This window comes from Durio zibethinus, chromosome 22 (genome assembly GCF_047325235.1).
Source record: "Durio zibethinus cultivar Kanyao isolate XHJ-2024 chromosome 22, ASM4732523v1, whole genome shotgun sequence".
NCBI classification, from domain to species: Eukaryota; Viridiplantae; Streptophyta; class Magnoliopsida; order Malvales; family Malvaceae; genus Durio; species Durio zibethinus.
In genome coordinates, this window is record NC_143183.1 from 19348734 (window position 1) to 19369752 (window position 21019).

The following is a 21019-nucleotide window of genomic DNA, read 5'->3' on the forward strand; positions in this document are numbered from 1 at the left end:
CATGTACATTGATTTATTTCTTAGTTTTTTCACATGATATCAAAGCTTTAGGCTCTTCTTCGGAAGCAAAATTTTCAACCTTCATTGCTGACTTTTTTAGGCCTTCATTGTTGAATCCTGTTTAGGCCTTCATTGCCAAACCCTTTCAAAGAAAGATATCATTATCACTCAATTTGAGGAAATGTTAACTGAAAAAATCACTGGAGTACTACAGATGTCTCAGAAACAAGGAGAGTTCGACATGGAAGAGATTGAAAAGCTGAGAAACTTATTGAAAATCCTTGAAAAGCCTACTGTGGTATGTTCTTTGGGTAAAGTTTCCAGTTCAAGTAAAGCTTCCAGTTCTCATGGATTAAATGTCTCCACTAAGCCTATTATGAGTTCTTGGGTCATTGACTCAGGAGCCACAGACCACATGACATATTCCTCACAAAAGTTTAGTACATATAACCTGTGTCCTAGTAATAAGAAAATTGTTGTTGCAGATAGTTCACTTACCATAGTGGCAGGATTAAGAGATGTTCAAGTTAATCCCTCGTTTGTTCTAAAAAATGTTCTTCATATTTCTGGATTGTCTACTAATCTAATATCTATATAAAAACTTACTAAAGATATAAATTGCAAAGTAACTTTTTATCCTTCTTACTGTGAATTTCAGGACCAGAGTTCGAGGAAGATGATTGAACTTGCTAAAGAGAATGATGGACTATACTATCTTGAGACATCAAATAACATAAATAATATCAAGAATAATTTATCTTTGTCATTTTTTTTTGAAAAATCTTTCAATAAAGACAAAATCTGACTTTATCATTTTCGTCTTGGACATCCTTCTTTTGGAACCTTGAGAAACATATTTCCTTCTTTGTTCAAAGGATTAAATGTCGAAGATTTTCATTGTGATGTTTCAGAACTTACAAAACATAGACGTGTGTCTTTTTCAATTAATAACAAAAGAAGTTTTACTCCATTTTACTTGATTCATAGTGATATTTGGGGTTCCTCTACAATTCTTAATATTTCTAGTGCAAGATAATTTGTTTCATTCATAGATGATTGTACCAGGGTCTCTTGGATTTTTTTATTTAAATCCAAATCAGATGTAAATAGTATATTTTTAAGCTTCCAAAACATTATCCAAAATCAATTTGGAGTGAGAATCAAGAGATTTAGGTTTGATAATGTAAGAGACTACTTCAAACAAAGTCTATCTATCTATTTCCAAAAAGAAAAGATTATCCATGAGTCATCTTGTGTTAATACTTCACAGCAGAATGGAGTGACAGAGAAAAAAAATAGCCATTTACTAGCCACAACCCGAGCCTTTCTTTTCAAGCAAATGTACTTAAATTTTACTGAGGGAAGCTATTCTCACTATCACACATATTATAAATAGGTTACCTTCAAGGGTTTTGGGATTTAAAACTCCTATGAAACTATTCTCACAATTTTATCCCAACCTCAATACCACAAACAATCTCACACCTAAGATATTTGGTTGTACATCATTTGTTCATGTTCACAGTCATAACAGGAAAAAATTGGATCCAAGAGCGATTAAGTGTATTTTTGTGGGGTATTCTTCAACTCAAAAAAGATATAAATGCTATCATCTTCCTATCAAAAAATTCTATGTGTTTGCAGATATCACTTTTGAAGAAAATAAACCATTTTTTACTCAACCTTATCTTCAGGAGGAGACTTTATTCATGAAAGATAAGGATAAAGACTTCTTTTTGCTTGATTTACCCTTTTTTTCAACATTTACACACATTAATTCTTCTGAGTTGAAACTTGTTTTTGTTGAGCCTAAGTCAAACACTGAATTTGAGTTTGAACCCATTCCAAATACAAAAGATGTGACATGATAATATTGTTCTTAATTCTATGAAGGAATTACAGGTGTACTCAAGAAAAAAAGTTTTAGATCCTGAACCAGTGTCAGTCCAAGAACTTGATCCTAACTCTGAAAATGAGGTAACTATAGTTTTTGACTCTGTTTTTCAAAATGAGCATGAATCTCTTAAAACTAAAACTGGTGATTATGATCTACCTATTGCCATTAAGAAAGGAACCAAAGAATGTACCAAGCATCCATTATACCCAATCTCTAAATTTGTGTCATTTAAAAAATTCTCACCATCTTATAAAAATTTTTTTGTGAGCCTAAACACTATTTCTGTTCCAACTACATTATCCGAGACATTATCCAGTGAGAAATGAAGGCAAGCTATGAAAATAGAAATGAGGACTTTAGAGAAAAATCAGACATGAAAACTGATAGAGTTGCCTAAAGGAAAAAATTCAGTGGGGTATAAATAGATTTTCACTGTAAAATACAAGACAGATGGTACTGTTGAAAGGTATAAAGCCAGGTTAGTGGCTAAAGGTTACACTCAAACCTATGGAGTGGATTACCAAGAAATCTTTGCTCCAGTTGCCAATATGAATACAGTTAGGATTTTGTTATTATTGGCTATAAATTACAATTGGTAGCTTCAACAATTTGATGTAAAGAATACTTTTCTACATGGTGATTTGGAAGAAGAAATATATTTGAAGGTTCCATCCAGATTTAAAGATCATCTAGAAGCAAACAAAGTATGCAGGTTGAAAAAAGCTTTATATGGCCTTAAACAGTCTCCTAGAGCTTGATTCGAGAGATTTGTCAAAGTGATGCTAGCAATGGGATATAAACAGAGTCAAGGAGATCACACATTGTTTATCAAGCACTCTAATTCAGGGAGAGTCACAGTTCTATTAGTGTATGTTGATGATATAATTTTAACTAGAAATGATGAAAAAGAGGGAGAATCTCTAAAACAGTGTTTGGCTAGAGAATTTGAGATAAAAGAGCTAGGGGGATTGAAGTACTTTCTAGGAATTGAAGTAGCTCACTCACCGCATGATATTTTCATCTCACAACAGAAATATGTGATGGATCTTCTGAAGAAAACTGAAAAGCTTGCATGTAAACCTGTAAATACCCTTATAGATCCTAATCATAAAATTGGAGAAGCTAATGAAGATGCTGCTGTAAATAGAGAGATATACTAAAGATTAGTTGAAAGACTCATTTATCCCTCACATACTAGACCTGATATAACATATGCTGTGAGTGTGATAGGTCAATTTATGCATAGTCCTAAAAAAGTGCACCTACAGGCTGTCTACCGTATATTGCACTATTTGAAGGACCAATCCTGAGAGAGGTATCTTATTCAAAAGAAATTCGCTGATTATGCAGGTTCAGTAACTGATAAAAGATCAACCTCAGGCTACTGCACTTTCTTAGGTGGTAATCTTGTGACTTGGAGGAGTAAAAAATAGAATGTGATGACAAGATCAAGTGCTGAAGCAAAATTCAGAGTAATGGCTCAAGGAATTTGTGAACTACTATGGTTAAAAATTATCCTAGAAGACTTGAAGATCAAGTGGGATGGATCAATGAGACTCTACTGTGATAACAAATATGCAATAAGCATTGCACACAATCCTGTGCAACATGACAGAACAAAACATATTGAAATAAACCGACATTGAAGTAAACAGACATTTCATAAAGGAGAAACTAGACAGTGGGTTGATTTGTACACCTTATGTATCAACCAAAGGTCAACTTACAAATGTGTTGACTAAAGCTCTCAGTAGTGCAACATTTCAAGAAATTATTTTCAAGCTGAGAATGAAAAACACCTATTCATCAGCTTGAGGGGGAGTGTGGGAAAACACTTATTTACAGCTGGTTGTAATCTTGTAATCTGTATATTTATATTTGTATCTCTAGAATTAAGTATTTGTATCCCTAAAATTAGGATAGACAATCCCTCAATTATAAGATTAGTTTTTTTTTTAGGAAGATTTAGTTTCCTAGTTTAACATCTAGTTAATTGTATATAAACCTAAGATTCTTGTATAATTCTCAATAAGCAGTTTTTCAATATACATTCAGTTTTCACACTAATTTATTTCTTAGTTTTTTCACAGAAACAAAACAAAATCTTACAGAATTAGCACAATAGTACCTAACAATACAGCTCCATTTTCTTTTTTCTTTTCAGCCTCCAGTTATTCATGAACTTACACAAGTTACTCGAGTTTCTACTGCAAAAACTCCCTTGGATCAGTGACATAACCGGTCAAAGCTGATGCAGCTGCTGTATATGGGGAAGCAAGATATATCTGGCCTTCCTTGTGCCCCATTCGACCAGGGAAGTTTCTGTTTGTTGTTGAGACACAGACCTGCAAGTGTGATCCGTGATCCCATTAAAATTATCGACTTAATAAGAGTACAGAAAATATAAACGATTGCCATTTTTACAAGATAAACTCTAAATCTTATTGCCAATCCAAAAGGATAAACCATGGGAAATGAATTGTATGCTTTTTAAGGTATCCTTCTTGGGAAAAGACAACTAATTACCTTAGGTTCATTCATACGTGCATATGTGTCTTTAGGGCCACCCAAACAAGCACCACAGCTAGGGCTTGCAGGTGTATCACAGCCAGCTTCTTCGAATATCTGGGCGCACGTCTTCCCACCAGATCCTGGTACAGGGAGAGTATATACGTCCATCCAAACCTGCCAATTTTACAAAATTTAGCAGGAACATTCTTTTATCATTACTTCTTCCTTAATTCTAATTGCAAATCAAATGACATTTTAACATTAATAATACAGAATCACACCTTTTGTGTAGCAGGGACAAGGAATGTGGGAACTTTGACCTTCTTTCCCTGCATTTTAAGTAATTTAAAAATTTTGAGCTTAAGAAAAATAAGTCATTATTGGTTCTTGTAAGTAAAATATGCAATAATCTCGCAGCTCCCACTCTCTCTCATCTAAATTTTTCCCTTAACCAGAGGAATTTCAGTCTCAACTTATTTTTGAATGTAAAACAAAAAGAATGAGAAATGGGAATATACGACTCTTACTGAAGCTAGAAAGACTTTAGCAGCAGCAAGAAAATCTTCTGTTTTTCCACCAGTACAAGATCCGATATATACTCTGTCAATTTTAACATCTTTGCATTCTCTTGCCAAAGCACGATTATCAGGAGAATGTGGCTGTAAAATGCATTTAACAAATTACTCCAGTATACTGACAAACATACCCGGGAGAAGACTTAACATAATCTTTAGTAAAGAGTTAGATGGGGAGATGGAGTGGGGTGGATATCAGAAAAAAGAGCCCATCACTTGACTCAATAGAGACACCCACCTTAGCCACCAAGGGTTCCAATTTTGATATATCAAATCTGTACTCAGAAAGAAAACTGAAAGGCAGAAGATGTAAAATATATAAGTCCCCATCTTAATGCAGTTCCAAGCATGAAATGACGCAACAAACACTAAAAAAACCATGAAAGAACATAAAATTATCATCCTATTCCCATCTCAAATAACATTATACAAGGAAATTTCAATCATTTTATTCCAATCAGCTATAAATTTTCACGAGAGAACAATAAGTACTCATCCTAATGCAGTTCCAAAAAAACAAAAAAACATGAAACAATATAAAACCAACATCCTATTTCCATCTCAAATACCATTACAACTCATAGTAACACATACTAGGATTTATAAAACTAATTTTATTTACACAACCATTTTATTCCAATTGGCTGTAAATTTCTCATGTAAGACAATGATAACTCAAAGAAGATTGAGATGACCCTTCCACCAAACCAAATGAACCAATAGCAGACAAGACCATAATAATAGGAACTTGATCTCTTGATTAACCATTTAATAATAAAAATCTACCTTGCTTGTGCATCACTGCAAACTGGTTCATACGGCAAAGATGTTTTATCCTGTGCAAAGCAAAAGACATAACCCATAAACCACCATAGGCAGGAAAGCAGCAATAGATATTCAAAGAAAACAACTTTGCATAAGAGTAGATGTTGATCCAAGCAGTGAATTGGGACCAAATTCACTCAATGATTTAAGCACTCACCTCAAGGTACTTAAATGTAGTACTATCAGCGGGAACAACACCATTCTTTCCACCAGCTTCGACAACCATGTTGCATAACGTCATACGTTCTTCCATCTACCCAGTACAAGTAATCAGAAAAATTAAATTCATGATTTCTTCTAGTGAGAAAATGAACTAAGAAGATTTTTGAAGGACCTAATTTTACATCAGTTACGGATCATTTCAAGTTCACTTACATTTAAACTTTCAACAGTTGTTCCAACAAACTCCATGGATTTATATGTTGCACCAGCCACAGATATTTCACCAATGATCTGCAAAATTGAAACCATTTTAAGACAAAACAGTGCAAAAAGCTATAGTCATTCTATGATCTACCAATAAATCAATAAAAACATTATGAAACATGAAAACGAGTAATATCTCTGTGAGAACACAGTTATGACTTCATGCTTTCAAAATGGAACAATTGCCTGAAAATATGATCTTACCTGCAAAATCAAATCCTTTGCAAGCAAATAATGAGGCATTTCACCATCCATCACAAATCTCAAAGTCGGTGGCACCTGCAATTGAACATGCAACAAAACCACATGTAAGTATTATACCCCTAATCAATTGCAAGTACCAGCCTTCAACTCATACAAACCATCAAGATCCATTCACAAAGGAAACGACCAAGATGGTCATCAGATCAAACTATATGCCTAGAGCAACAAACATAAAGGACAAAACCACTCATCAAACCACTAAACATTTCCAAAAATCCTTCAATGACTTTTGCTTAACAGAGTTGTATCACCTTAAACCTCTCGTTTAGTAAAAAAAATGTTGACAATTCTATGGGGAAGCTTAGATCTAAGAAACAGATAAGGTGGCGAAATACAATGTCTGACAAATTAGTGAAGGACATAAACAGTGATATTAAGGAAAACAAACAATTAATAAGTTACAATACTAGAGTATTAAACCAATTGAAAATTAAAATTCTGTGCAAAACAAGATAAGAGACACATTTAATCAAATGAAACAATAAAGCATAATTAACAAACCTTGAGCAGAAGCTTCCCAGTGCCTAATACAAAGCCTGCATCTGTATTTCCAATTCCTGTAGCAAATTGACCAAATGCTCCAGCGGTACAGGTGTGAGAATCTGTCCCTAACAAAACCTGAAGGCAGAAAAAAAAGAACTTAATAGCAGTTCGAGAACATAAGGCTAAATTGAATTTTTACAATTCAACAATTTCGGTAAAGAATTGATACCTCTCCAGGCCTGCAGTGACCTTCTTGGGCAAGTGCAACATGGCATACACCTTTATAATCAGGGTTTGCCTGCAATTTTATAATTTCAGCTTTATGTCAACAAATGGAGAATATACCCCAAGTTCCTCAAAATAGTAGACTAGAAAATTGAATTACAAGATAAAGAGTGTTATACCTTAAAATTACTAAGATCTTTAATATCATAAAAATACTTGATATTTTGCTCTGTGCAAAAATCCCTCAAAATATCCACGTTACGATTTGCACGTTCATCGCTTGTGAATATATAATGGTCAGGTATAATAACAATCTTTTCACGATCCCAAACCTTCAATACCAAAATGATGATACACGGTTAATTAATTAAGCAACTGCATATAGACAGCTGTAAACACACCTAAAACACACACAAGGCTGTAATCTACCAATGTTTTACTTAAGTTACCAAGCTAAAGGAAATTTGAAGTACTTTATCGAAAATGAAACAAGAGAAACCACCAAAATCAGTTTCCAATCTTGAAAAATATCCAATTGGAAGAAGCTTACAGCAGTGACATATTTATTATTACTTCATCAAATCACAAAATTCGATTTTGAAATGCTATGTGAACACAAAAAGTAATCAAATCCTAGTAAACATCACCAGCAGCTCAATAATGCACATAGCTAACCTAAGAAAAAAAAACTAAACTCACCAAAAAGAAAAAGAAAACAAGATTATAGATGTATTGAATACCTTTTCATTTTCACCAAATTCTTTCTTGAAGATACCAATGGAACCAGGACCACAAACATCATGTGTCATCAATATATCAACATTAACCCAAACATTATCACCTGGGCTCAACTGTGGTTTCTCAGAGGCTCTTGCAAGAATCTTCTCTGTCATTGTCATTCCAGTCTTCACCTGAAAAAGAACCCAATAAAAAAATCATCAATGAAAATCCATTAAATAATCAATAAAAATGAAATCAACGAGAATGAAAAAAGGAACTAACAGATCCAGTAGTGGCTGGTTTACGCTCTGATTGCTGAGGTGCCATGACTGAGACGATTTTCTTGGAAACTCGCTTCTTGCATTTGTGAATGGCAATTTGAGATGTCGAAGGAAAAGCAGAAAAGCCCAAATCTTTCTGGCCAATAAAAAATGGGTTTTTGCTTATTAGTCAAAATAATCAACAAAAATCAAAATCTAAAACATGGGTAATCGAAAGAACTGACCTTGTTGCTGATGAAGGAAGAAGTTGGGGAAGGAGAAACCAAAGAGGATGCCATCAGATTCAGCTCTTCTACTTAATCACCAGAGAAATGTAAAAGGAGAAGAGTGATGTTGGTTTTCTGTTTGTTTCCTGAGAAAAAAAAAAAAAAAAAGGAACAAAGGCGGGTCAAACCCAGATTGAAACTAGCCTACACCAGCTTAGGAGTTACCGCAGGGAGAGACGGTGGAAGTGGCTCGTGTGTGGTTATTAGTGAACTTAGTAAAATGGTTCCCAGTTCGAATCTTCTCTTTTCCTTTAGGCAAAAACCAAATCTTCAAAAGAACGACAAACAACACCGTCACAGACAGCTTCTGAATTGAATTAGTATTCGTGTTGCCTTTGGTTGTCGCATAAAGCCACACGGTGGTAACAGAAAACTGGTAAATTTAAGGGACTGGTAATTTCAATTTGCCTTTTCTTTGGGCTAAGTGTTGGGTCTAGTTGGATCTCTAGCCCTCTTCTCTACCATAAAAATCAAAAGCCCGAAATCAAAATCTCGTCAATTTCCGCGCCACGACTTTATCGTTTCTCAATCTACCTACTTGAAAGCTCCTAACTTTCAAAACCCAGAAAAAAAACCCAGCTTTTCCAACCCCACCCCAACGTTTTTTTCATCTCTGAATTTAAAAGGTACAAGCTTCTTTCTTCTTCGCTTTTATATTTTTGAAGTATAAGTTTCTGACATGGGCCATTGTTGATTACTTTTATGCTAATGATTGGTTTTAGCTGGGAAATTTGTTTATAATTTGTGGTTTGTTCTCAATTTTGTGGATTAAAACTTGGTTTTGAGACAATCCCATGTCAAAAACTGGATTTAATATATGATTTTCTATCTGGGATCTGGCATTGAATCAATATTCATGAATTATTTATGGGTTCTCTCTTTTATTGCTTTGAGTAAATGGTCCTTTTTCTTTGAGACCCATGGATTTGTGCATAGGTATCTTTCTATGAATATGAATCAGTTCTTGGATAATTGGGATTTTCCCTTGCTTTAGCTTTGCAGGTAAGGGTGAATGATGAAGCCCTGTTGAGTTTGTTTTTAGCATTTCTCATTTATTTTACAAGCTTTCAGTCATGATTATGAACTTCCTTTTCAAAATTCAATGCCTAGTTTGCTTGGCTTACTGAAAAAAAACATAGTTCAATTCATCAGTTTGATTGTTTCTTCCACCATTTCTTAAGCCAAGTAGTTTCTCTCTCTTCACCATTGCACATATTATAGCCTCTTCTTGTAATGAAGAGAAATTCAAGATGCATGTTTTAAATATTTGGACTCTCTGCTTCATTGTTGAAAGACAATCCAACTATTTGACCTGTAAATTATTAAAGATCTTAATATATTTGGATACTAATTGCTGCTATATTTGAACAGCTTTCCTGCGACCTTGAAATAATCTATCTTAGATTCGCCTTTTTAGAATCTGGAGTTAAAATATTGTGGAAGCAAAGGTTGCCCTAGAAGATAAACATTTTGCTTTGTGTCAATCTAAAGCTCAGGAAGTTGCATTTCCCCCAAAGCAGTTGTATTGTGATGGATACAAACATCAGTGGAGATTCTTCTCCAACTCGACCCAAATGGAGAAAAGTTGCATATGGAGGGATGCAACCTGGCTTTGATGACAATCACACAGATGAAACTTTCCTTGAAGATATGGTCATGAATGCCAATGTTGTTAAAAGGAATATGCTTAAGGTGATGCAAGATTCAGTTTCTATCTCACAATATCTATGCATTGTTTCTCTTGTGGTCCTGGTCTGGACCTACACCCTTAGGTCAACCCTCAATGAAAACTCCCTCTTGCTTCTTGATATAAGCCTTCTTGGTTCAGGTTTCTTAATTCTCCTATTAACTGAGGAAATGCTCTCCCTCAATCTTCTTTTGCACTATGTCCTCAATGTTTCCTTTTTTACCACCGGTTTGTATGTTTTGGCTCCTATCTACCAAACCTTGACAAGATCGATTAGCTCTGATTCCATTTGGGCGGTAACTGTTTCACTTCTGTTGCTTCATCTTTTCTTACATGACTATTCTGGCTCCACAATAAGAGCTCCGGGGGCTCTTAAGAATCCAAACTTGACTAGTTGTATCTCCTTAAATGCATCTATTGTGGCTTCAGTTTTCATGGCATCTCGACTACCATCAAGGTTACACGTTTTTGCAATTATGCTGTTCTCATTACAAGTCTTCCTCTTTGCACCGCTGGTTACCTATTGTATCAAGAAATACTCTTTCCGGTTGCACCTTCTGTTCTCTTTTGGGTTGATGGCTGTAACTTTGGCTTTTGTTTATAGCCTGCACTGCCTTCTTTTTGTGCTATTGGTGGGAATGCTGGTCTTTGTCAATGTGGTTTGTCCGTATTGGCTTATAAGGATTCAGGAATACAAGTTTGAGATTAATGGCCCATGGGATGAGGCTAAGCTTTGTTTTGATATTACAGATTGAGATAATTTCTACCACTTTCTGTTTGTAAAACGTTGTAGCAAATTATTCTGCTCTCTTTGGATGTTGGGATAAGATTCTATTATCCAAAAAAAATGTTTCCATTTATAGATGTGTGCTAGTGATTTTTTACATGAATTCATGAGGCAAAGGGTAATGGGAAATTCAAAGCGGAACACTTAAAAATGTTTGCAACATCCACTGTGGGATCACTGATACCCAGCATCACGTACCAGAAAATGCTTCGGGGAGACAACTTGAATGATTAGTATAAATATAATTTCAGTAAGTGCAGGTCAAAACAAGTTAACAAAAAAAGAAATAATGAGATTGCAATCAAATCTCAAGACTAATACAAAAAGGTCATTGCCAATGAGTCCAAATATACAACAAAACATAGAAAGAAATCAACTTGTCTCAAAAGCATTGAACACAGAACCCATTGTTCCATTCTCTCCATTCTATTCTTGTTTCTTTTGGGATTGAGAAGAGGTTGTGGCTTCACCTGTTGGCTGGCTTATACTAGCTTTGGCATCGGCAAGAAACTTTGGATCTGGCTCATGCTTATCCGAAGGTTCCTTCATTGCCATCCAAATGTAGAATGCAATAACTATATTGACTGATATTACAGCAAGGAACCCACTCAACAGTGTCATAGCATGGGGAGATAAATCCGTTGAACCTGTTCCAAACAAATGATGCTTCTTGTTCAGTCAACTAAATTATATAGCACAAAAGAACAAATCCTCCATGAAACTTGCTTATTCTCTACCACAACCTGATGCTGTTGCACTAATATTAGAACAAAGTGGTATTCAACTACTTTCTTAATGGTGATTCTGCATACATTGACGTTCAAAAACAATATTGGAGCGATTTGTATGGTTCACCATATCAGCTGAACAACCCTCTTTGCTAGGTGGGGGAATAGAACAGATAAACTACAACATATTATCACATGGATTTTGATCCTGTGTGCATCTACATTACTCATTCAACTAACAGCTCCAAGTTTTCAAAACCAGTAGAGTTCATGTTTTCACCTATATGCCCAACAGTACATAAGCACCGATCACCATTTTAAGGATAACATGTAGGGTTGAAGTTTCAAATCCAGTAGGGTTCATGTTTTCACCATTTAGCCTTGATTTATACTACAGAAGCTAACAAGTAAGGAGATATACTACTAATGAATAGATAACAATCTGCTAAACTTGGTAAAAACACCCAAACTTTAAAATAAAAATAAAAATAAAAATGAAAATGAAGAGGGATTGAAGCAACCTAACATAGTATATAATCAGTAAGAGTAACATATAACAAAAATATAACAATTCTTTTCTACACTAAAATAAGATAAAATCATCCTTTAAACACTAGATTAAAAGAGCTTAATGGGACCTACCACGAAGTAAATTGTGGTTAAAGCCACACAAAATTGCAAGAGGAGCTATCCACATGAACATTGATGCAATAAAGAACTTCTTAATCACTCCAGCAGTCATTTTCAATACCCACAATCTACAAAGGCAAAACAGAAAAAGTGAATCACTTTATCACTAATACTAAGAGATTGGAAAATACCCAGAACGGAAGCAAATTCATCCATGATGTGGGTTGCCATTGAAGCAGAAATAAATCTACTGAGAAATAACCCATACTCAAAGAAGAACAAGACCCAGAAAAAAGACTATTGAAATCAATCAGAACATAAGCCAAAAATCATGTAATATTAAAAAAAGATACAAGTGAACCTTGAAAGGGAAGATCTTCTTTGTTTTTGGGTTTTTCTTTTTATTAGTTTTTTACTATGATTTTTTGTTGGTTTGATTCGAGAGGAGCAGAACAGAAGACAGGTATGATTTTTCGTTGGTTTGATTTGAGAGGAGGAGAACAGAAGACAGGGAGCCAAAGCTTTGATTCGAACTTGAACTTTTTAAAGAAAATTGTTGTTGTCCGTTGGGCCCAAAACTGCCATAAACAAAACTTAGGCCTCACGTCTACTTCTTGTTGGGCCAATAGCTTGCCTAGTTCTTTGCAATAAGGTTTTGGAGTAATCCTATTCCTGCTAGGATTTGGACTAATTAATTTGCTTGTAAATATACAACAGACTTGAGAGTTTGTTGATGGAAATTTAAAATGTTGGGTATCTCATATTAAATATTAAATAGAAAGATAATTTGTTTGTAATGTAAAAAAGTTATTTGTATTATTTAAGTAATTGATTTATGTGTTAAGATGCAATAAATTATTTGTGTTCAAAAGATTTAATTGTTATTTAAATCTTTTATTTTTTTTTAATTTCATAATATTAATAAAATATTATTTATATTTTAAATAAACATATTTGAATAGAAAAATATTATTGTTTGAATAAATATATTTGAATAAATTTTTTAAATTTTGAAATATTAATAAAATATTATTTTTATTTTGAATAAATATTTTTGACAAAAAATGATTATATGAATAAATATGTTTGAACATATTTTTTAAAATTTCAAAATATTAATTAAATATTAATTTTTTATTTAAATATTTTTTAATTTCAAAATATTAATAAAACATTATTTTTATTCTGAATAAGCATGTTTCAACAAAAAAAATATGATTATTTAAATAAACATGTTTGAACATATTTTTTTTAAATTTCGAAACAATAATAAAATATTAATTTTATTTTGAATAAATATATTTAAACAGAAAAACATGATTGTCTAAATAAATATGTTTGAATAAAAAAACTTGATTGATTAAATTTGTTTAAACAAAAAAATATAATTATATAGATTATCATAATTTTTTAAATAAAAATTTTGTGACTATTTGTTCATTATAAATAAATTTTTTTATTTGATCAATTTTACTATTTTTAATTTAAAATTTTAAAAATTTTGTTATATTTTATAGGTATAATTATTTTCAAAATAGTATTTTTCATACCTTGAAATCATATTTCTTTCGTATTATTTCTATTTTGTCAAAATTTTCTAACATTTAGCACTTTTGTTACGTAGTCTTCTAACAATGGGGGTGGAAGCTAAGACAAAGGCAAGTTTTCCCACCAAAAGTAGAAAATCAAGCCTAGTTGATCAAGTTCCAACTGATATCCTGAGGTTCGTCTTCAAAAGGCTTAGTTTCATTGATCTTGTTCAAGCCAAAGCTGTTTGTTCCTCTTGGAACTTACTTGTAGAAGAGTTTGTTTCAAGGATGCCCTGGCTTATGCTTCCTTCGAAGGAAGAGGTAGAAGGAGGAGATGGTACTGATGTTAATAACAATGGCTACAGTGGGTTTTTGAATCCTGGGGAGAATCAGGTTTATAGCCTGAAAACGATATCAAAGGAGTTTAGGGAAAGTTGTTGCATCGGTTCATCAAACGGGTGGCTAGTTTTCTTGGAGGAAAAGGCAGTCCCGTTTCTGTTCAACCCTTTCAAGCAAATCAAAATACAACTTCCTTCAGTTGATCTTCTGCTAGGTTTATTAAAGATGGAAAGAAACATGGAGGGTCAATATGAACTCGACTACTTCAAGCATTCTAGGTTTGGATTTAGTTTCTGTAATAAGCAACAAGTACGACAATGTTTTATTCAGAAAGCAATCCTGACAGGAGAACCTGACTGCAATAACAAAAACTATGGTCTGATTTTGTTGTGCAATGAAGGGGAAGAGATTGCATATCATGAAAGTGGAGATAGTTACTGGACTATGCTTGACGTTAGCCATCCACCATATCAAGATATCATAAGCCATAAAAACTATCTTTATGCATTGAGTGAGCAGAATACCGTTGAAGTATGGGATGTTCAAGGTGGTTGTGTAATGAAAAAATTTGATATTGATCCTCCTTTTCCTGAGAAATCACTTGCCAAAGGAAAATCCTTTGGAGATCTTTGCACTAACAGGTTTTACTTGGTTGAATCATGTGAGGATCTTCTGCTTGTTGTGAGGTACATTGGTTATTCTGTGGATTGGGATGGGACACTGGTTCATGAAGCAGATCTTTTAACCGATCACTGCACACACCCAAAGGTTTGTCCTTACAGAACGTGTTTGTTTCATGTTTATAAGTTGGATTTCATTGCGCAAAAATGGGTTGAGATGGAATCTTTGGGTGATCGAGCTTTGTTCTTGGGTGGAAATCAGTCTGTTTCAGTCTCAACCCAATCTTTTCCCAACTGTGAAGGGAACTCAATTTATTTCACCGATGATTTTTGGGAGAAAATGGAAGAAGATTACTTGTATGGAGGCCATGATATGGGAATATACAACTTGAAAGATGAAAGTGTGAAGCCAATTTATGAATTCTATTCAGACAAGATTCAGCCACCACCCTGTTGGATCATCCCCCAAGCCATGCTAGGAACCTAAACAGTCTGCTGCGAGTGGAAAAAAATTAGCTATAGAAAATTTTTTTGTCCAGAATGTTATAAGACAAAATTTGTCTCACCGTTTAACATAGCTAATGATTGCTACAGCTTTCAATTCTTCTCTACTGTTATATAACACTTTTTGAATTTTATTTAGTTTCAAACATATATTTCATTTTACTTCTCCAAACATAGTAAAAAAAAAAAAAAAAAGAAGTCTCTTCAATCAGCGTCTTGATATTAGTAAGCTGTTTACCAAAATGGGTAAAGAAAGAAGATGAAGAACCGAAGCTTAATTAATTTATGTAATTACTCACAAGAGATGGCATTACTTTGAGAAACAAGTATTTATGTTAGTATGGTTTGATAAAAAAAACTCGAGAAAATATGCTAAGATAAATCAGTAAAAAATAAAATACAAAAGGGCACCTATCAGCCTCGGTATACTATTTTTTCCTTTGAATTGATACATATAATCCTTAAACACCAAAAAAAAAAAAGATTATAAAAAGATAAAAGGTAATTTCATTTAACATACAAAATGGTGCCAATTATCATGAGCACAGAATTGAAAACCCGGCAAAGGACTCAAGACTTCAATCCTCCTCCACATTGCAGTTTGCTGTATTCACAAGCAGTAGCTATTTGGCTGCTAGGATGTGAAAATTTTATCAGTGGAGCATCCCAAACTGAACCAGTTACCCAAACTTAATCCATTATAGGGGGCTGGAGAATGGAGAGATGAACAGCAAAAGCTTTCAAGAATTTTCATCAAAAAAACAAATATGTATGGATACATATGCATCTGTATTCACAATTTATTTTCATTAATTTTTTAAAGGATCAATGCAAGATACCCACCTACAAAACATTCAGCTTTCAGCATTTAATTTCTCCAAAAGGATTTTGTTCAATAGGCCAGGGTTTGCTTTGCCCTTTGATAGTTTCATTACCTGCATATATGGTCAACATTTTCATAGGAAGAGTACAAACAACCAAGTAGCAATAACTTCATACTAGGAAACCAAATGTAATTTTCTTGTAAATTTAACATCGTACCTGGCCAGCAAAAAAGCCTTGTAGCTTAGTTTTCCCACCACGATATTGTCCTAGCTGCTTTGGATTCTCTGAAAGCACTTTATCTACCATTTTCCCAATCTCAATAGGATCTGCTATCTGCAAATGTTGGAACATTTGTTATCTTTTATAATCTCTATTAAACCACTATTTCAATAACAAATTTTGAAGAAATTACATATCAGTTTATTCGAATTTGGGTGTATAGCATATCTTCCTCTTTATATCACTTAATGGGACTCCAACTTTACCAAACTGCTAACAATGCCCACTTAACGAGGAACAATATAACTTCAATAGTAAAGCTCAAGCCAAGGTCAAAGATATGCAGCTTGCGGTTAAGCGCATAAGCTGATTAATCTAAAGTTAACAGCATTCACCAAAAAGTTTCACACTGTTTGCACACCATATCTTTCATGTTCAAACAATTTAGGACATACAACTAAAACTTCACTGCTGGGTTAATCTTAAGAGATATATACAATTATGTTTAAAGGAGCTTAATAGGCAAAGTAGCTAACTTGCCTGAACAAGATCCTTCTCTTCTATGAGTCCCTTGACAGTTCCACCTTTGGCCAGCAGCTCAAAAAGTATCTGCAACATTTTACAAGAAATTGTCAAAAATAATAGAAGTATTAACGCTTCCAAAGAATAAGGGCTTTATAAGTAGAAATAATTAAGAACTTTTTTCTCGCTCATTTGCATACAAGACAGTATCACTACCCAAATACATCCCCTAAAGCTAACTTGTAAAAATATAAAAATGTCTCTGCTAAGTCATTAATATCTATGTATTGAATAGCTGTCACTCTCAAAACTTTGCCGTTTCACCCAGTAACAGAAGTAAATTTTCTGTTAAATTTTTACCTCTTTCCCAATCTTTCCACTGATAGTCCCACCTTTAATGGAAGCTATCAGCTCTACTAGCTCTTGTGGTGTTAGTTTGATCTCATTAATGGACAGCTTTTCATTTTTCATATAGGCAGCAATATCACCCATGATCCAATTGGCAGCCAGCTTTATGTCAGCACCGCTTGAAATAGTTGCATCAAAATATTCTGCAACCTAAAACATTAATTATGCGAAGAAAACCCAACTTAGATCATTTTTGTATGATCCCAAACAAGATAAATTAAGGAATGCAAGGACTTGAAGTAAAAAGTGAAAGAAAATTCAAAAAGCCGCCGTCTATAAAGCTTGCCATAGAAAAAGGGAAAAGAAAGATAAAATGTAAAAGAAACCAATATAAAATTGGGATAGTAGGCTCACGTCGTTAAATTGGTTCAGGAGATTAGAGGACAGGGAACATTAGCACTTAATCATATATTAAGGATACCAATAAGAATAATTTCAAAAGCAATAAGCTACAATAGGTTAAAGTTTTTATGTTTCAGTTTAATCCTACAACTCTAGGTAAATTTAATACAAGTTCTCCATTTATTTCTTTAGATGTTGCAACTAGTATTTTGGGTTCCTAAATCAACAGACTAACATTTTAATGCCGATCGATATATTACCTGCCATTATAAACAATGAATAATACTTTGAGGACTTACATTCATGTCATTTGCCAGAAAAAGAACATCTTGCATACTCAGGCCCATCTTCTCATACCTACGACGCTTCATTTCTGGAAGTTCTGGCAAAGAATTGTGAATGCTATCAACAAATACCTGAGAGAGAATAACTTCAGGGAGGTCTGGTTCAGGGAAATATCGATAATCAGAAAGTCCTTCCTTTTTCCTCATCGTAACTGTTTTCTACACAAGGGAAAAAAGATACATGGAGTACATAAGTGACAATAAAGTGACCAGTCAACCAGATATCTTACACTGGCACTAAATTGAGAGTAAGAAGCAGCTATAACCTGAGCACCTTCTTCCCATAGACGTGTTTCCTGTACAATTTGATCACTTTGTCCTTGACTATGGAAAAGCACCTGCCTTGATATCTCAAAATCAATGGCCCTGTTAATTGATGAAAATGAGTTCAAGTTTTTTATTTCAACCTGCCCATACAATATAAGATTATCGCTGTCAGATGCTGAAAATTTTACCGACTCCATGCTTTTGAACTTGCTATATAAAAGCCATAGAATAATGCAACTACTTCAGAGAAGAATCACAATCGCAAGAAAGTGCCAAGGCTTAACATTATGATCTTAGCTCATTCAGAGAAAGCTAGAAAAAGGGGAAGCAAAGTCAGCAATGCTACTCGGCCATCACTCCTACCGGTATGGTGCAGTTGGCTCCAAAATTTTTGAATTGTGTCATCAAGGCTTCCTATAATGCAAGTCCCCAATTCATTGTTCTAGGTTAATCTTGCTGCAATCTAAAATTTAAAGAAAATATGACTTCCTTCCAAGTAATTAAAAACAAATAAAAAGCAAAAAAGGGACAACTTTCACTTTGAAATACTTGCTTTTGGTGTTTGTTCTCAACAGTTCTACTCTAAAGTCCATTGAATTTTTAAACACAGCTAAAATCATATCTGACTCTATTCATATGCATTTGCAGCTTATTTTGATGTTATTGAACAATCGAAATAATCATTAAAGCCTTCCAAAGACCAGGGATAGCTAACCACCAAATATCAACACTAACTTAACCATCTGTGACCTAACAATGACCACTTCACACTTACATCACCCAGTTTGTCGTCCATTCTACTTACTTGGGGATGTTTGACATTTTATTTTTTGAATTATAAAATTTCCTAACAGCATGCCAATAAATCATACTCCAAAACCGTTAGAAAGACATATGACTAGATCCCACTCCTTTGAGCACAGTATATTAAGCAACTAATTACCTTTGTTCCAAACTCTAATTGCCCAACTGGTCGAATTGATACATTTACATCACAGCGAAGTGAACCTTCTTGCATATTTCCATTACTAATTCCCAAGTATCGAACCACCCTCTGTAACTCTGCTGCATATTCAGCAGCTTCAATCCCAGTTCGCATATCAGGTTCAGAAACAATCTCAAGCAAAGGCACTCCTGCTCTATTTAGATCAACCTGCAAAAGATAACCATCAGCGTCAATAAGAAGAAGACAGAGACAGTAAAATTGCCTCCTAATCCCTCTGAAATTGGTGAAAGGAAAAACAGAAAAGGAAAATGAAATTACATAACAATTTCCCATTAAAGTGCCAAAAAAAAATGGAATACCAATACACATGTATAACAACATGATAGAATTAGCGTGCCAATGAACTTGAGTTAACCCACAAAACAAATGACTAGAATCTTATTGCAACAGGAGTAATTGAAAAGCTGAGAGTAAACGAGACTAATTTCATTTTCAGAAGGAAAAAAACAACATACTATTTGATTGTATGTTATATTAATAAAATTGGACAATTATAATTCGATGTTAGACAAGTAATTTCCTGTGAATAATCCTCATTTCCAGAATGAAGCAGCTTCCCTGCATCCTCCTCCATGTGAACCCTGGTAATACCAAACTTCCTATGACCACCACCAAACTCAAGAGGAAGATCCAAATCAATGTAACCACCAGTTGCAATAGGGATATCAAACTGAGATATTTGGTAACCCTTTGGAAGGTCTGGATAGAAGTACTGCTTTCTATCAAACTTTGAGTTTAGGGATAGCTTGCAATTAAGTGCAAGACCCAATTTCACCGCAAATTCAATCACTTTTGAGTTTAAAACTGGTAAGGCACCAGGCAATCCCATGCAAATAGGGCAGATACTGGTATTTGGTTGGGATCCATAATTGTAAGGACAGCTACAAAAAGCCTTCGTGAGGGTTGAAAGCTGGACATGTGTCTCTATTCCAATGACTGCCTCGTAGTCTCTTTTGATCTTATCAAGTGTTTTGCTCTGAGTATGTTGTGAAACTTTGACTTTTGAGGGCTGCTGCTTTTCTTGTGTTGCTGTTTGAGTTTGAGTACTTTTCATTGTGCAGTAAAGAGCACCATTCCTTCTCCTAAATAATGTAGTTGGGTAGAGCAAAAACGGGTGGATTTGAATAGTTCTAAACAGTGTGGAAGCCATCATATTAGTTGTTCAAGGCCTTTCTCTCTCTCTCTCTCTCTGTGCAAAACATCAAACAGGTCATCAGCAAGCTCCTATACACTGCCTAAATGAAAAAGAAGGAGGAAAAGCAAATGAAAAGATTATATCAAGCTTAAGACTTTGAACAAAAAAAATTATGAAAGATTAAAACTTGTTTAATACCCAGTTTGAATTTCATGCTTAAACTTAAAAATCAATTAGAACATCCATTTACTATACATAATAAATGCCAAGTAGGATTTTCGGTGAAAAACCCAAAAAGATAAGATTTTGAAGCGTACCCATTAAGAAGAAAGGATTTTTAAATGTAGAATATAGAATAAGAATTACAAGTGAAACTGCCAAGCAACAACATATTGGTTTATTCATTTCATTTATCTATTTGCTTGCTTGAAGCAGACAAAATATAAAAAAGAACAGAACTTTGAAACATGTAAAAGGCATTTACAATTTGAAAGAATAAAAGTACAAACTAAGGACCTGCTTAATTTTCTGAGCAACAAGGAGACCAAACAGAAACTGAGGCTTAACAGCCTACCAACAGCCATCCACATGAACCCAAAAAAAAAAAAAAAAGGTATCAAAACGGAAATTCGAATTCGGTTCAAGATGATTATT

General features: G+C 34.0%; 5 protein-coding genes across 6 annotated transcripts; 2 read left to right on the top strand and 3 right to left on the bottom strand.

Moving 5' to 3' along the window:
- Positions 1-3890: 3890 nt before the first annotated feature.
- On the bottom strand, positions 3891-8776 carry LOC111306761 (3-isopropylmalate dehydratase large subunit, chloroplastic-like). Its single transcript, XM_022904636.2, has 16 exons — positions 8639-8776; positions 8432-8559; positions 8209-8343; positions 7947-8117; positions 7386-7538; positions 7211-7279; positions 7000-7116; positions 6439-6513; positions 6184-6261; positions 5966-6061; positions 5770-5819; positions 5222-5276; positions 4936-5067; positions 4690-4737; positions 4424-4582; positions 3891-4242 (listed from the first exon to the last, which is right to left on the bottom strand). The coding sequence occupies exons 2-16, from the start codon at positions 8483-8485 to the stop codon at positions 4102-4104; spliced, it is 1533 nt and encodes a 510-aa protein (XP_022760371.2). The 5' UTR covers positions 8486-8559; positions 8639-8776; the 3' UTR covers positions 3891-4101.
- Positions 8777-8958: 182 nt separating this feature from the next.
- On the top strand, positions 8959-11046 carry SETH1 (phosphatidylinositolglycan synthase family protein). The gene is made up of 2 exons (XM_022904641.2): positions 8959-9099; positions 9845-11046. Exon 2 carries the CDS (start codon positions 10004-10006, stop codon positions 10913-10915), a length of 912 nt encoding a protein of 303 aa, XP_022760376.2. The 5' UTR covers positions 8959-9099; positions 9845-10003; the 3' UTR covers positions 10916-11046.
- Positions 11047-11218: 172 nt separating this feature from the next.
- LOC111306764 (uncharacterized) lies at positions 11219-12816 on the bottom strand. 2 transcript variants are annotated; one of them, XM_022904643.2, is made up of 3 exons: positions 12667-12816; positions 12318-12433; positions 11219-11594 (listed from the first exon to the last, which is right to left on the bottom strand). In XM_022904643.2, the coding sequence occupies exons 2-3, from the start codon at positions 12415-12417 to the stop codon at positions 11374-11376; spliced, it is 321 nt and encodes a 106-aa protein (XP_022760378.2). In that variant the 5' UTR covers positions 12418-12433; positions 12667-12816; the 3' UTR covers positions 11219-11373. The 2 variants fall into 2 exon arrangements, with proteins under 2 accessions (XP_022760378.2, XP_089608046.1); XM_089751920.1 differs by lacking the exons at positions 12318-12433; positions 12667-12816 and adding an exon at positions 12497-12648.
- Positions 12817-13811: 995 nt separating this feature from the next.
- On the top strand, positions 13812-16007 carry LOC111307423 (putative F-box protein At4g22165). Its single transcript, XM_022905437.2, has one exon. It carries the CDS (start codon positions 13940-13942, stop codon positions 15278-15280), a length of 1341 nt encoding a protein of 446 aa, XP_022761172.2. The 5' UTR covers positions 13812-13939; the 3' UTR covers positions 15281-16007.
- Positions 15657-20842, bottom strand: LOC111306765 (glutamyl-tRNA(Gln) amidotransferase subunit B, chloroplastic/mitochondrial). The gene is made up of 10 exons (XM_089751394.1): positions 20683-20842; positions 19750-20417; positions 19168-19376; positions 18224-18364; positions 17913-18116; positions 17224-17421; positions 16882-16950; positions 16339-16455; positions 16141-16232; positions 15657-15928 (listed from the first exon to the last, which is right to left on the bottom strand). Exons 2-9 carry the CDS (start codon positions 20381-20383, stop codon positions 16152-16154), a joined length of 1653 nt encoding a protein of 550 aa, XP_089607520.1. The 5' UTR covers positions 20384-20417; positions 20683-20842; the 3' UTR covers positions 15657-15928; positions 16141-16151.
- Between the last annotated feature and the right edge of the window lie 177 nt (positions 20843-21019).

Bases quoted from the DNA above. Each gene is read 5' to 3' on its own strand.
- LOC111306761 (XM_022904636.2), bottom strand. From the start codon at position 8,485: ATGGCATCCTCTTTGGTTTCTCCTTCCCCAACTTCTTCCTTCATCAGC. The intron at 7,539-7,946 runs GTATTCAATACA...TTGGTATTGAAG, and splicing joins AATTTGGTGAAAATGAAAAG to GTTTGGGATCGTGAAAAGAT. The intron at 6,514-6,999 runs GTTTGTTAATTA...GTTCAATTGCAG, and splicing joins CTGGGAAGCTTCTGCTCAAG to GTGCCACCGACTTTGAGATT.
- SETH1 (XM_022904641.2), top strand. From the start codon at position 10,004: ATGGATACAAACATCAGTGGAGATTCTTCTCCAACTCGACCCAAATGG.
- LOC111306764 (XM_022904643.2), bottom strand. From the start codon at position 12,417: ATGACTGCTGGAGTGATTAAGAAGTTCTTTATTGCATCAATGTTCATG. The intron at 11,595-12,317 runs GTAGGTCCCATT...TGTTTGGAACAG, and splicing joins TAACCACAATTTACTTCGTG to GTTCAACGGATTTATCTCCC.
- LOC111307423 (XM_022905437.2), top strand. From the start codon at position 13,940: ATGGGGGTGGAAGCTAAGACAAAGGCAAGTTTTCCCACCAAAAGTAGA.
- LOC111306765 (XM_089751394.1), bottom strand. From the start codon at position 20,383: ATGATGGCTTCCACACTGTTTAGAACTATTCAAATCCACCCGTTTTTG. The intron at 19,377-19,749 runs AAATTACTTGTC...ATCTTTTGCAGG, and splicing joins AAATGAGGATTATTCACAGG to TTGATCTAAATAGAGCAGGA. The intron at 16,233-16,338 runs GTACGATGTTAA...CCATATATGCAG, and splicing joins AAGGCTTTTTTGCTGGCCAG to GTAATGAAACTATCAAAGGG.